This window comes from Tenebrio molitor, chromosome 6, assembly GCF_963966145.1.
Source record: "Tenebrio molitor chromosome 6, icTenMoli1.1, whole genome shotgun sequence".
Classification (NCBI taxonomy): Eukaryota; Metazoa; Arthropoda; class Insecta; order Coleoptera; family Tenebrionidae; genus Tenebrio; species Tenebrio molitor.
In genome coordinates this window covers 13,016,708-13,030,687 of record NC_091051.1, presented here as the reverse complement: position 1 = coordinate 13,030,687, position 13,980 = coordinate 13,016,708, and the positions used below count along the sequence as shown (strand labels likewise).

The 13,980-nt window shown below is 31.2% G+C and overlaps 1 protein-coding gene across 1 annotated transcript in view; it reads left to right on the top strand.

Annotated features, from left to right (window-relative positions):
- The window catches only part of LOC138132835 (uncharacterized), a 32,393-nt gene extending 27,424 nt beyond the window's left edge, over positions 1-4,969 (top strand). The window contains exon 3 of the mRNA XM_069050502.1: positions 2,641-4,969. Coding sequence (XP_068906603.1) covers positions 2,641-2,774 — 134 coding nt within the window. The 3' untranslated portion in view covers positions 2,775-4,969. The remainder of the gene's footprint in view (positions 1-2,640) is intronic.
- The last annotated feature ends 9,011 nt before the right edge of the window (positions 4,970-13,980 follow it).

The following is a 13,980-nucleotide window of genomic DNA, read 5'->3' as shown; positions in this document are numbered from 1 at the left end:
AAGTGTGAAATTTTATCAAACAACGTCAAATTATAAAAATTATTATTCATTCAATATGAAAGAAAATAAAGCCCAAACAGCCAAACTAAAGAAACAGAAAGAATAGATTTTGATTTAAAAATGTTGATAATCTTAGCTCAGATTACGTAATGAATTAATAAGAAAAAATTATGAAGACATAATTCCGTTCTTCCTTTTACGGAAATTACATAATCTGATTTTTTTACTCTTTATTAAATTATTATTTTTTTCGGGAAGATGGGGCAAGATGGAGCACACGCAATATTATGCGATTCAAAAGTATCAATCTCAACCTTTTAGATTTGTTGCCCCCTTTGCGCAATTTGCCAAATTCCCATCAAAACAAGAGAACGTTTCGTTGCGTTAGAACCAAAAATAAAATTTTTCTACCAATTCGTAAGTAGGCCATCTTGTTATAATGGACAAAAGACAAAAAAATCCAATGGGATATAAGTTTTGCTCGTATTGTAGGTAAAATGCATTAACGTTGTTTTGACTGGCCATGGAAATTTTGCATTTAATTTAGTAGTACAGCTGTCTGTTGAATTAGGTTCTGTTTTTCTAAGTTTGAGGTTATAAATAGCGCCAATGTCTAGAGGATTATTTGCAATAGAAGAATACTCAGACATTCGCACGAAATTCAGCAACATGTTATGTTCATTTTGATAAGTCAGGATGTTAGGCACTTTAATGACGGATATCAAACAGTGTGTCCAATGTTAAAAAAATTAATCATGGCCTCCCATTATGCCAAAACAACGTGAACGGTGTTTATTTCTGTTTGAGTGGTGGAGGCAAGATAGAGTATTAATCAAAATCCCTCATTATTCATATAAATTTGTAGGAGAACCAAACAATTATTTAAAAGAAAAGGTAAGGAACAAGAAGGAAGGAAATACAAAAAAATATAGTGGACATTCCATGCTTACCTTGGAATCTTTATTTCGAGACAAATGCATATCCTACCTTGCCCGACGAAGTATGCCATCTTACCCTTTTGGTGGGCAAGATGTAGAAAAATAACTTTTGAAGTTTTGATGTATACAGGGTGTATCTGAAATACGTGTGTTAATTAATTTTAACCAGTGGAAGAAGTCGCCAATTTATGAAAGTTTTCTCTATAACATTTTTAAATTGGGAATAAATTAGCCATTAAAGTGTATAGGTAAGGGCGAAAATTTTCTGTGATAGAAACGGTCTTTGTAAAAAAATTTACATTGTTATATTCTCATGGTTACGAAAAAATAGAGAGTTGTTAATTACAAAAAACGACTCGTTTGGTAAAAATTGGGGGGCAAAACAATTGTGGAAATCTTTTGCGAATTTTGCAAAGTGTTATAGAGAAAAGTTTAATAAATTGGCGAGTTCTTCCACTGGTTAAAATTAACACACGTATTTCAGATACACCCTGTATATGTTTTTAAATGTTTTAGATGCATTAAACATATGGGCGTATGCGTTAACCTTTTTTTTGTAAAAATGTGGAAGATTGCTTAATTATAATACATACATTTATATGAATGGAATTCTTGATTTTTGAAAACCCGCGTTTTATTATATGTATCTACATTAAACCCCGCCTTACGCCCTTCCACTGCATACCTGTACCTAAATTTAATTTAATAATTATTAAAAAATATATGTTTTTATTAAATACACAAATTTTACATAAAAAAACCAAACATTGTGCAATCTTTAATAAAAAAATCTATAAAACAGTTTGCAATGGAAATAGTAATTAACATTGAAGAGATATTTTACATTTATACAAAAATTGTATGTTAAACTCAAACAAAAAATTTTGTTGTACGTACATATAACATTTTCTATAAAATGTAATGTAAATGTAATCGATACTAATAGAATATGTTTTAATAGTTGAACTTTGTACAAAAATTAAAAAGCACAAACTAACAATTTTGAAAATCTTCTTTTAATTGCAGTAAGCTACGCTAAAATATTCATCTAAAATGGTCGGCACGGAAAGCTTGATTCATTTCTCGGCAATCAAACATCTAAAAACTAGTGGACCGGTCACACATAAAAACGAACAAATCCCTGTGAAACAGCCTCACACACAAAAAAACGTAAATACTCCAAAGCTATCATTACCAAAAATAATAATCAACTTGCTACCGCGTTGAATGTTTCTTTGAACCGATTATGTTTGTCTCTACTATTAAAAACAAGATCACATTTAACCTTGGGTTATAGAAAAATCCAAAATGAAAAAATGCCAGCATTCAAGGAAAATGTTTATTCAGTACTTTTATTAGTATGAAAGTGCAAAGGTTGAAGACCTGAATCGTTGGCCAGTTGTTGTGGCTGATCCGGAATAGAAGCTGTGTGTTCCGGAGAGACGGAATGGGAGAACGGGGGGTTATTGATTAGTGCGACCCTAGTTAGCGCTACTACCGGGCCCTCTTTAACTCCCCCGAATCGGGCCGAGAATCAGCATAGGATTTCCTCCACTGTTTACCTACGACATCACCGCCGCCGCGCTCCTCCGACTTTCCACATATCGCACGTGAAAGGGTGAAGGTCTTAAATGGCCTCATCCCCATTATCGATTTCACGCTCTGCCAAACACTGTTCATTGAAAAAATGTCATCTTTGCAGGTAAATTGTGGTTAAACGATCCAGAAATGACTTGGCGGCAGGAAATGCAAGTACCTTCCAGCGAGGACTCCAAGATCGCTCTGCAAACGCGGCTCGGACTATCGCCCAGTGAGTATTTTTTACGTCCTCGTTGATCACAGCTGACGCGTTTTGATTTTCATGACAAAAACGACGATCACTTGTCTATTAAATCCGTCGTTTTTGGGGAGACACTCAATTTCCGAACATCATTGATTTTAGAAACATACCCCATTGACAGATTATTACGAAAAGCCCCGAATTTGCTGAGTCACCCCTTCTTGTTAATGTCACATGTTGCTCTGTGCCCGTCATCAATTTTGCCGGGGCAAATTTGCATCGTGCGCACCAAAAACCAATCATACAATTTAATTACACAAATCCGGTAATAAAATGAAAATTACTGCACACAGAAGAGTGAAATTGCAAATTTTAACTGTATATACTTCCAGACATATAGCATAATAATTAAAAAAATTAGTTACACTAGGTAAATTAAGTATCATCCATGATGATTATAACAACTGCATTACCATTATCATGTTTCTGTTTCCTTGGCTCGATAGATGGTAATAAATTTGAATTTGGCCGTTGTTCACTTAATTATACAAAACGAAATTGGACGTTTTCCGGAGTGGAGTCGCGTACTATATTGGGTCACTTTTCGAGAGAATGAAGCACCTTTCAACTTGAGTATAATTCGATTTAAATAAGAGAAAGTCTCCTGCTGTGGGGGTTGGACTTTTCCGAACAAGAAGGGCAATCTGAAACGGAGGGACAAATGGACCACGCCAGACGTGAGAATTCGATAAAGATTGACTGTTTTACCACCCCACTTTAAGTCTTTTAAAGGGACACCGTCTGCGAGACGTCCCATGTAAATCTTCCGTAATCAAATTTGCACCAACTTACGTTTTAGTACACACTTACAATATATTGTTAAAATTAATGAGATAAAAGTAAAATCAATTTTGACTGTAGGTACAACATGCTGAGAGTTTCAGACAAAGTTTACGACTACTTCAAATAATACAAACCAAAAATCATAAATACATTTTTTTACATTTTTCGATTTTGTATATAGGGTGATTCAGCTTAAATGACCCACTTGACCCCTCGTGGCACATGCAACAAGACATTTCAATCAGTGGCAATATTGACAATGATTGAACGATACATTCTTTGATTGTCAATATTTTTAAAATTTAATTTTGAACCAAGGAATAATCGCTCAATGTATTATGGATTGCCTGCCACGAGGGGTCAAGTGGGTTATTTAATATTATTATTAATAATAATCACTTTGTCTTTTGAGATGTTTATACAGAATATAATTACAATACGACATGGTAGGTGTAAGATTTAAAAGCATTTTCATGATACGTAATAAAATAAACATCTTATTGCAAGTTGCATTGCATTGCATCAGAACGAACCAAGAATACATTTTTTTAAATATTTTAAATTTTTTCTTATCCTTAGTTGCAAAAAATGGTCAACATGGAAATGTAATTCATTCATTGGAACTCGAGAATTTTTCATGTTGATAAATTTCCTTATCAACATTTACATCTTCTTCTATTTTTTATGTCAAAATTTTGCAGAATTTTTTATCTAACGTATTACAACAGAAATTACTAAATATTATAACGGGTGTTTTTTTAATTTGGCGTCGAAGTTGTTTAAATCTAACCTCACTTTTTGCATGTTTTTAATATGTAATTTGAAAAATCAGTCTTATTTTAAGACGAGTGGTTGATCAGCTATTTAAATCTAACCTCACTTTTTACGTTGTTTGTGTTCTTTATCTGCAATTTGAAAAATCAGTGTTTTTAAGACGAGTGGTTACTTCACAGTGGACTCTTCAACTCCAACTTCTACGTCAAATTAAAAAAAAAACACCCTTTATAACATTTAACCTATTTAAACCAAAATTTTGTACTATGTAGTTTAAGGGGAAAATTTTAGAAGTACCTAATCATATTCAGTTCACTGAAAAAATCCAAGTTGACGCTTTTCTACAAGAATTTTAAGAAAATTGAACATTTTCTGGATTTCAAAGAACATTTCCTCTGTTCACCATATCGTTATTTGTACTCATGGAATTAATGAATAAAGTTATATGTATTCATTAGTACCTAAGTCAATTATTTCACTCTTTTCTAATTTATATACAATTTGCAGACATTATTTTTAAACATTATTTTTACTATAGATTTAACATTACACTTATAATTATTTTAAAAATAAAATCCCTTTAAAATGTACCTATGTATTCTTTAATTTATTTTTTCCTTCCATTATTTTTTTTTCAATTGCATTTATAATTAAAAATATTTATTTACTTCGTCAACTTTTTTTTGCATAAACAAAGTGCTAATTAAATTTAAAATATGTATTATTATGAAACAAAAGTACCTATTTAAAAAATTATCTTTGCAATGACAGTTTTTACCCACAATACTTACGTAATTATTATTAAAATTATTAGCTGATTTCTTCTTTGATTAAGAAAATAACATTAGTATTAATTTTATATATTTGGGTCACAAAGGTTAATTAGACAATATCACGGTCCAATTTATAAAATCTGATTGTAAAACAATTAGCTCTTTAATTTTTATACCTATAACTTAGCATCAGAGAATCAGAGCAGTCAGTATTTTGATTTGTTGATTATTGGCATCCTTTTTACATTTAATAAGATCAATATTATTTTTAAAACGGTTACAGTGTTCTTAACTGCTTTGGAGATGGGAACAAAAGAAAGTTTTTTAAAAGAGCAAACACCAAAAGCAGTTTAAAAGAATAGTCGCGTTAAAAAATAATTGTTAGTTAAGTGTCGGAGATAGATGGACATCTAAAATTAATTTATCTATCGGAAGGGGCTCCCGTGTCCGACAAGAACCGTGAAATTTATGGTTGCAAGCAAGCCGTCCATTTTAGTCATATTCAGTTACATGTGCCGCTCATCTACTGACATTTCAATATATGTTTTATGGAATGTATAACCTGCTACGGCCGTATATCAATGGGGACTATCATGGCAAGGTGCTGCTCGGCTGGTCATTTCGAACGTTTCAGGAAGGAGGACGGTTATCCCCAAGACTCCCTCCGTTATATACGACCTACTCACCGAGTCGCAAGACCCTATATGCGAACCCCGGACTCGAATATTCCGCAGGACATTGATGTAAAACATCCTCGATGAGGACATAAACTAAGTGGCAGGACAGCTACAACTTTTATATTAAATGTCGACCTCGTACGTGTAAAAACACAACGACCGTACGTCACATCTACTACGTATAACTGGTTGCCTACATTTATTGTTATAAATTTTTCGACGCCTAGATTATAAAAACAATTTGGGTATGGTGTTGTCGTTCATTCGATTTCGTTAATAAACTCAATAAATAACCAGTCATAAATGTCTCTCCTTGAATGGACACAAATAAATTGTTTCATCCCTATTCCGTAATTAAAAGGTTCAACCCTAGACCACTCCTTCTCCAACAACTGTCCTTTCCCTAATGCATAAACGATTTAAAAAACTCACAATAACTTGCTCTATTCTTAAACAATTAACTACTTACATGTAAGTAACGCATGTAATCTGCTTTAATGTTATTATCTATTTTTTTTCTGGAAGTTTGTAATAAAAGAGCTCGGAACAATAACTATACCTTATATGCATCGAACAAAGCGCCATTAATTGTAATTCTAATCGTGGAATTTTCTACAGTTTGTTTGCTATAGACGCATTTAATGAAAATTCAAAGCAAACATGTCAATAAATTTATCGGAAATATAAACCTGAACTGTCATAATTTAAAGTAACACTCCTTTGTTTGACAAATATTAGATATACAAATTACGAAATAATCTCAACGTGTAATTCCAAATATATGCCATAAATTAGCAAGAAAAAGAAAGTACACTTTTGTCGACCTATATTTTACCCAATAATCTAAATTATATATAACATCCACAAATATTTATGTCTCTTACTTAATAAGATTGCGTATTAACACATTTTTCTACACATTTGTTTTTTATCACTTCAACAATATCGCCGAAAATATTTTGCAATGGAAATAGTAAAGACCAAAACAAATAATAAAAAAAGTCATCCACACTTATCGTTAAAATTTCTATATTTATCTGTCGCTTGTACGTATTAAAATTTTGATATACTTTAAAACCTTTATACTCTCATCCGAGTTATGTGACATTTTCTTAAACAATAGGATAAGCATCTATTTTGAATTAGACTTTTATAACCGATCAAAGATCTTTAATTTATTAATCTTTCTCATTTCTTGTTATCTATCTAACATTAATAATTTTTTCCAAGTTTGATTAATATCAATAGTAATCAGTCATAAATTTATTGCAGGTAATCAACAAAATTATATTTTTTGCCTCTTTTTTTGAATCCAGATAATATCTATAAAGATGACTATGGTCTAAACATACTTTACAAATTCTTACGTAGATATTATAGTTCGTTGGGCACCAATAAATAAATATCATACATTTTATAACTATTTGTTTACTACTATGTAATACTATTTCAAAATAAATAACGTCCAAATTTAATCACAATATGCAATAAATGTAATGTCGAAATCAATCCAATTTCATAGAATAAAACATTTAGTTTCTGAATAAATAAATAAATAAATAAATAACAAAGCATATACATATATTTTTTTAAATAAGATAAAAATTTTGTTTTGATAACACGTTTCACACCGATTACGATTAAGTTAAAAATAGGTGGAATGGAATAGAGTAGGTACCTACTTATATTCGTATTTCGAACAAATAAAATAAACTTTAGTTTTTAAAACTACCATTAAAATAATGACATTGAAAGCATTATTATATTAATATAGTTATTTGTATCACTAGGCCAGAAACTGCACGTTTGCGAGCATGAGTACGGTTTGCAATACGAGTCGATAGACGAGTATTGTAAGTACGAATGCTCGCAAAACAGTTTCTGGACGTTTCATGCCGACTTCTGCGGATTTTTGTTAAATGGAAGTTAAAGCACTTGTTTTAATAATTGGTATTAGGGACTTTTTTGTGTTGGCAACACTTACATTTAAACATTTAAATTTTAAAATCAACATCGCTCTTGTTTCCTGACATTTATTAAATTTAATTAATTTGTTTTGTTTTTGACATTTTCCTGAAACATTTGTTGTAATAAATACACCAGCCCATATTCAAGAAGTGGCTCGAAACGTAATTTTAATTAATTAATTTTAGTTAAATATTGCTTTTTTGTAGTTTGTACGTTGTTATAAATAGAAAAACATTTTTAACGAGCCATCCACAGAACAAACATTGACGTTTGATAGAATTCTGATAACAAATGCCAACCGAAACCGATCACAACTCGAAATCCCTACTTTTAGCCGGACTAGGCCGGCAATGCATGTGTTTCTGGACGATTTCGAGATCTTTAATTTACCAAATTTCGGCGGGAGGCACGAAAATATAACTACATAACATTTTTGTTTTATAATACAAAAATTTCCGATAATATTGCGGAATCTGGAAAAGTACCCGGAATGCTTGCAGCGTTTCCACGTTGAATGGCAAGGAAAATCCTCTCGAAAAGGAATTTCTTTGATTTTGAATCGCCTGATTCCGCGATGAGTCGAATAAATCCTATATTTTCACTATAGGTACTTCGTCCAGCGAGAGATTAGGAAATTTTAAATTGAATTAAATTAACCCAACACTACAAAATGCACTAGTATACATTAATTAGAGCATAATTTCAGGGCAAAAATGCTTGAAGGATATATTTCAAATATATTTCAAACTATACTAGGATACCTATTGAATTTGTATAACTTTAACTTTTAGCAAATAGTTGATAACCAACGTTGGTACTCTACTATGTATTATCTAAAAAATATTTTTACTTCTATATAACTCAAACGGAGTCCAAAAATTGTCTAGAAAAAATAATTATCAAAGTAAATATTTGTAATGTCTTCTCAACAGTCAGACATTTTTCTATGTAATTGTTTTTTATCACTTGAATAATATCGCCGAAAATGTTTTGCAATCAAAATAGTGAAGACCAAAACAAATAATAAAAAAGTCATCCAAACTTATCATTAAAAGAAAAACAATGTCAATCTTCTTGACATTCTATTGGAGCGTATTACTACAGTGTCAACTGTGGTGACGAATATAAAACACGTTTAACATACGAGTATATCGCAATTGTCCTTGTCGATCCATTGAATACTGACACCCTTCTTTTAAAAGGATGTAAATTAGGGTCCTGAAGAAGGGAAGATGGAATTTAAAGTATTTTCGCATAGGGATTTCAAACACTTAACTTGTCCCAAGCGGCTTACCACAAGTTGACACGCGTACCGTTTCAACCTTGAACAGGTAGCAAGACCTGTTTAATTCACCCCTTTTTAAATATTTAAAAGCCAGATCTCTATCATGCTAATAGCCCCCTAAAATACAGGTAAATCACATCCCCAAATGTTACGCAAATTAATTAAAAAGTCGGCCGCTTTATCGTCGTTATCTAAATGGATTTACATGTTCGATTTAAGTTTTATTATATTAAATGTCGTCAAGCGGCGTCTTAACTTCACAAATATTTATAATAATCTCTTTGACGTGTCTTATCATTGACGATCGATTAAATTAATTAACGTACTCATAGATAATTATGAATAATAAAAAGTAATCTTTAAAACGATAAAGTTATTTTTCTAGTCTTATCTTAAAATACCTGCGTGTCCTTCGATTATTTTTTAAGTAGGTTTCGAGAACGCAACTTGTCCTAAATGTAAATTGTTTGATTTAAAATCACTTTAAATGCTAAGGGCATCCACCCTCTGTAAAAAAACTCCGCAAAGGATCCGAAGACCATTCTTGAAGCTGCATTGTTTGTATAATGCTTTCTTATGCAGTCGTCGGTCTAAAGAATTCAAAGTATTCGCCGTTCGAAAAATCACTCATGTTTTACTCAAAGAAATGCATCATTCCGTAGAAAGCCCGGCAAATAGGATTGGCTGCCTTCGCTCTAATTTTACAGAGGTTGCAAGTATGCGTTTCAAATATTTCAAAAATATTTACGAGTTGATTTGAAGCATTCCTAAAAATTGTTCCTAAACCTCCACGTGTAATAATTTAAATACAATCAAATATTTGTAATCCAAAGATACCTAATCTTTATGTATTTTGTTACAAACAAATACGTTCTAACTATTGCTTGTTATTTGGAATTACACGAGGATGATACATAAACTTTTCCAATATTTTGTTGATTTCTAGATAAATACATTTTCATGACCGGTTGCGAAATTGTTAATTTAGGCTGCCACCCCGCAATAATACCGTTTGAAGACGCCATAAATAAACCATGGCCTTTTTTACCTTATAACGAACTGTTTTAAAATGTATTTGAAATACATATCAAAGTGGCTTTTAACCGTGGGCTACATTTCAATACTAAAGCTGACCGTTCTACTCAAAAGGTACGTCGAATATTCTATGCATTGAAGGAAATAAATTTTACGTGGATTTTAGACGAAAGTCCCAGCTGCATGAAGGGGTGTGCTCTATATTTGGATCCTCTCGAGTTGAGGGTGTATATTTTGCAATTCCACAGGGCCCGGTGGTCAACGGGGGACGTTAGGAGACTCCCTTATTGATATACTGCGTAAACATTGCTAAAATTTACCCCCAGTATACACGAAATGGTATTCGCATACGCTTCGATTAATTACCGTCGTTATTCGAGGTAACTATCTAAACTTTCGTATATGAGGTAACTGTTGTGGAAGATGTTAGAAGAAATAAAATATATAATCTAATATTGAAGCTGTAAATAAAGAAGCAACGCTCGGTAAATGTCCGAAACTTTACTAATTAAATCAATTAATGTTTCAAAGTTTCACATTTTCTGCTTTTATGAAAGCTTTAATGTCTTTTTGATAAATTGACAGTCATTAATACTGATACAATACGTTTCGGAACGATCTATTTGAGACCCTATTAATGTATCATTTGTACTTTGCTTTATAGACTTTTTGGAAATTAGCTACGTGTTTGCACCGGAATTTTGTACTTCACACTAAAATGAATAAACATAGTGATTGATTTGATCTTTCAGGTGATGAAAACGGAAACGAATCATCTAGATAAAATAAATTCACGTTTATTGATTGAATTTTTCTTATTAAAAATTAATGTAATTTATTATACCTATCTGTCACATATTGAACGGAATGACTGTCATATTATAAATTCTAAAAAAAACACGTTTATCAGTTTTGTGTCATCTTTTACTATTGTTAGAGCAACACTTTATACGTCAGATTAGTTTTTGTTTGTTTGATTCTAGAATAATGATTAAGTCGTAGATTACATTATAGGTATTACATACAGTGAGTTTTTTTTAAGACTGGCCATAGGGTTTTACGTGCTAATTTTTCAACCCCCGTTAACTTTTGTCCTCATGAAAATATTTAACCCAGATTTGTAGTAAAGTTGTGGGATATTATAATGTATTGAAAAAATTTCAATTTAATAACCAGAAGCAAGGAATAAGTTAGCAAAAAGATGTTTTTTGAATTCCATTTGCTTCAATTTTAAATTTTCAGTAGGCTAAAATTTCACCTGACATTTATAATTTTGATAGGTAATTGATTGTGTAATCACTTAACTGCCTATGGAGGCCATTTTGAACATTTCATTTCATTTTTATTGAAGTAAAGAACCTTGTTATAACATAAAAAATGAATTTATCGTTATTGAACTAATGTCAGACTATTTTTTGCAATTAACATTTTGTGTGTAAATTGTCTATTACAACCATTTTGGTATCACAAAATGAAGTAAATGGTGGTAAATGACCAGATAATATTATTGTTTAATCTAAAAACAGCGCTAAGCTTTGTAATTTTCACAAAAATAAAAGTTAACAGGGGGTTGAAAAATTAGCATGTAAAATCCCATGGCGTCTTAAAAAAAACTCACTGTATACATCTATTTATGAAAAACCGAATGTTGTAGTATTGTCATTTGAATATTTATATGAGTGAACATAGTACATATGTATTTTATGATTTAGTGTTTTGAATTTTGTAGGTATAAATAAATTGGGGATTATAACAAATAATACCTTTCAATCTATTAATTTTAGTCTTCACGATTTCGTAAACAAAATACAAAAGTTTTTTGTGTAAAAATCTACTAGCAAAAGTAGAAAATTTCAGTTTTAAAATAATATCACCGTATGGATGTATGTATCGAAAAGCCTAAGATATTTCTCTTCATCTTAGACCTACATCTCTTCTCGAAACTAAAGCATTTGATTTGTGTCTTTATGAATTAATTATTTATTTCAACCATTTTCATTTCATGTTCAGCACCATTATCTGCAAATGGTAGGTTATATCATTAAGAGTAGAAGTGCGTCTTTTTGTGCTAAGCCCAGAGATTGACGATCGAGACGAAGTCGAGGTCGCAACTGGGCGAATTTCGTTATTCGCTTTTTTAGGGACTTTTTTTAGTAGGGATAATTTAATTAATAAATATTTCGTGTAATTATTGATAAATAAATCATAAGGAATGCTTCAAATGACCTTACACTTGACTCGATCGAGCCGCCTGTAGATATTTCAGCTCCTAGGATTCAAGTCCGGTTACAAAAAAGCCACTTTAACCGTTTCGATACACAAAAGTGCGATTTTCGACCGCTTGAAGATAAAAAGTAAAATATACCTATCATATAACTAGATCTTACTTACAATTAAATGTAATAATAATTTTCTAATAAAACATTTTTCAAAGACTTTCATGAAGGTATACAGGTTTGATTATACTCCCCTAATATTTACAACATACCGGGTATCAACCACCAAACCTGGCCATAGGCACATTACACATATTAAAATAATATATGAGTTGCTATGAAACATATTATTGTTTCGTCAAATTTGCCCAATAATTGAGCATAATACTGCTCTGTGATCGTTCTTCCCTTTTCCAAATTTCAAAAGTATTTCTACTTTCTACGTTACCTACATCAAAAGTTTCTCGATGGCATTGCTTGTACGGATGATAATTATAGCTGTCAATATGACATTACACAATAATATATGTCATAGCAACTCATATATTATTTTAATATGTGTAATGTGCCTATGGCCAGGTTTGGTGGTTGATACCCGGTATACTCGTAATTTTTTGGAATTTTGCAAATAAATATTTACTTAAAGTCGTTAAAGTACTAGATGCTTTGTTCATATTTGATTGTAACGTCTAACCCGAGACCACTTAAAAGACAAGATAAATTTTGAAACAATAAGCTTATTCTTTTTTTCGTTAAGTTACATCATTCTAATAACAAAATAACATGATTAAAATGTGACTTATCAATTACAGTGTTTTTCTTTTGCTTTTCTTCTTTTGTCAGTTGTGTTTCACGATTTGTGACTTTCCAATTTTTTAAATGTCAAAATGATATGTCAAATGAAATTCCCCTTTTCTCAAATCACTTTCACTTTATACAAAATGCTTTTCTTCTTAATTTAATTGATTTTCATTGTCACAATGGGAAAGTCAATTGACAAATAATGAATTACATTTGACAAAAAAGGTATTTGTTCTACAAATCATCCCTTACTAGCAAAATAAATGGGAAAATCAATTGAGAAATTGTGAAACACAATTGACAAAAGGAGAAAAGCAAAACAAAAACACTGTATCGTTTAAAAACTTTAATAATTTTACAAAACTGCTCATATTAAATGACACCTTCAACATGAACAACAAAATATTAGTAAAAACATTCATCTTTACCTACATGTGCGACTTAGTTCTGTACATAAAATCTCGTTATGCGTGTTTTTTTTTTTTAATTTGGCGTTGAAGTTGGCGTTGAAGAGTCAATTGCGAATGAACCACTAGTCTTAAAAACACTGGTTTCTCAAATTGCACATTAAAAACACAAACAACACAAAAAGTGAGGTTAGATTTAAACAGCTGGTCAACCACTCGTCTTAAAAAAGACTGATTTTTCAAAGTGCATATTAAAAACACGCAAAAAGTGATGTTAGATTTAAACAGGTGATCTGAGTGGTAACCCGGTGGTGCGTTCACAATCGACTCTTCAACGCCAACTTCAACGCCAAATTTAAAAAACACGCCTTATAATGAATATCAATCAAATAAATTTTAATGTTTTTCGAAAGAAGTAAGTATTTGTTGTTTTACGAATATTAACATTCGCATTGTGTTAAAATTGTGTGAATAATCTGTATC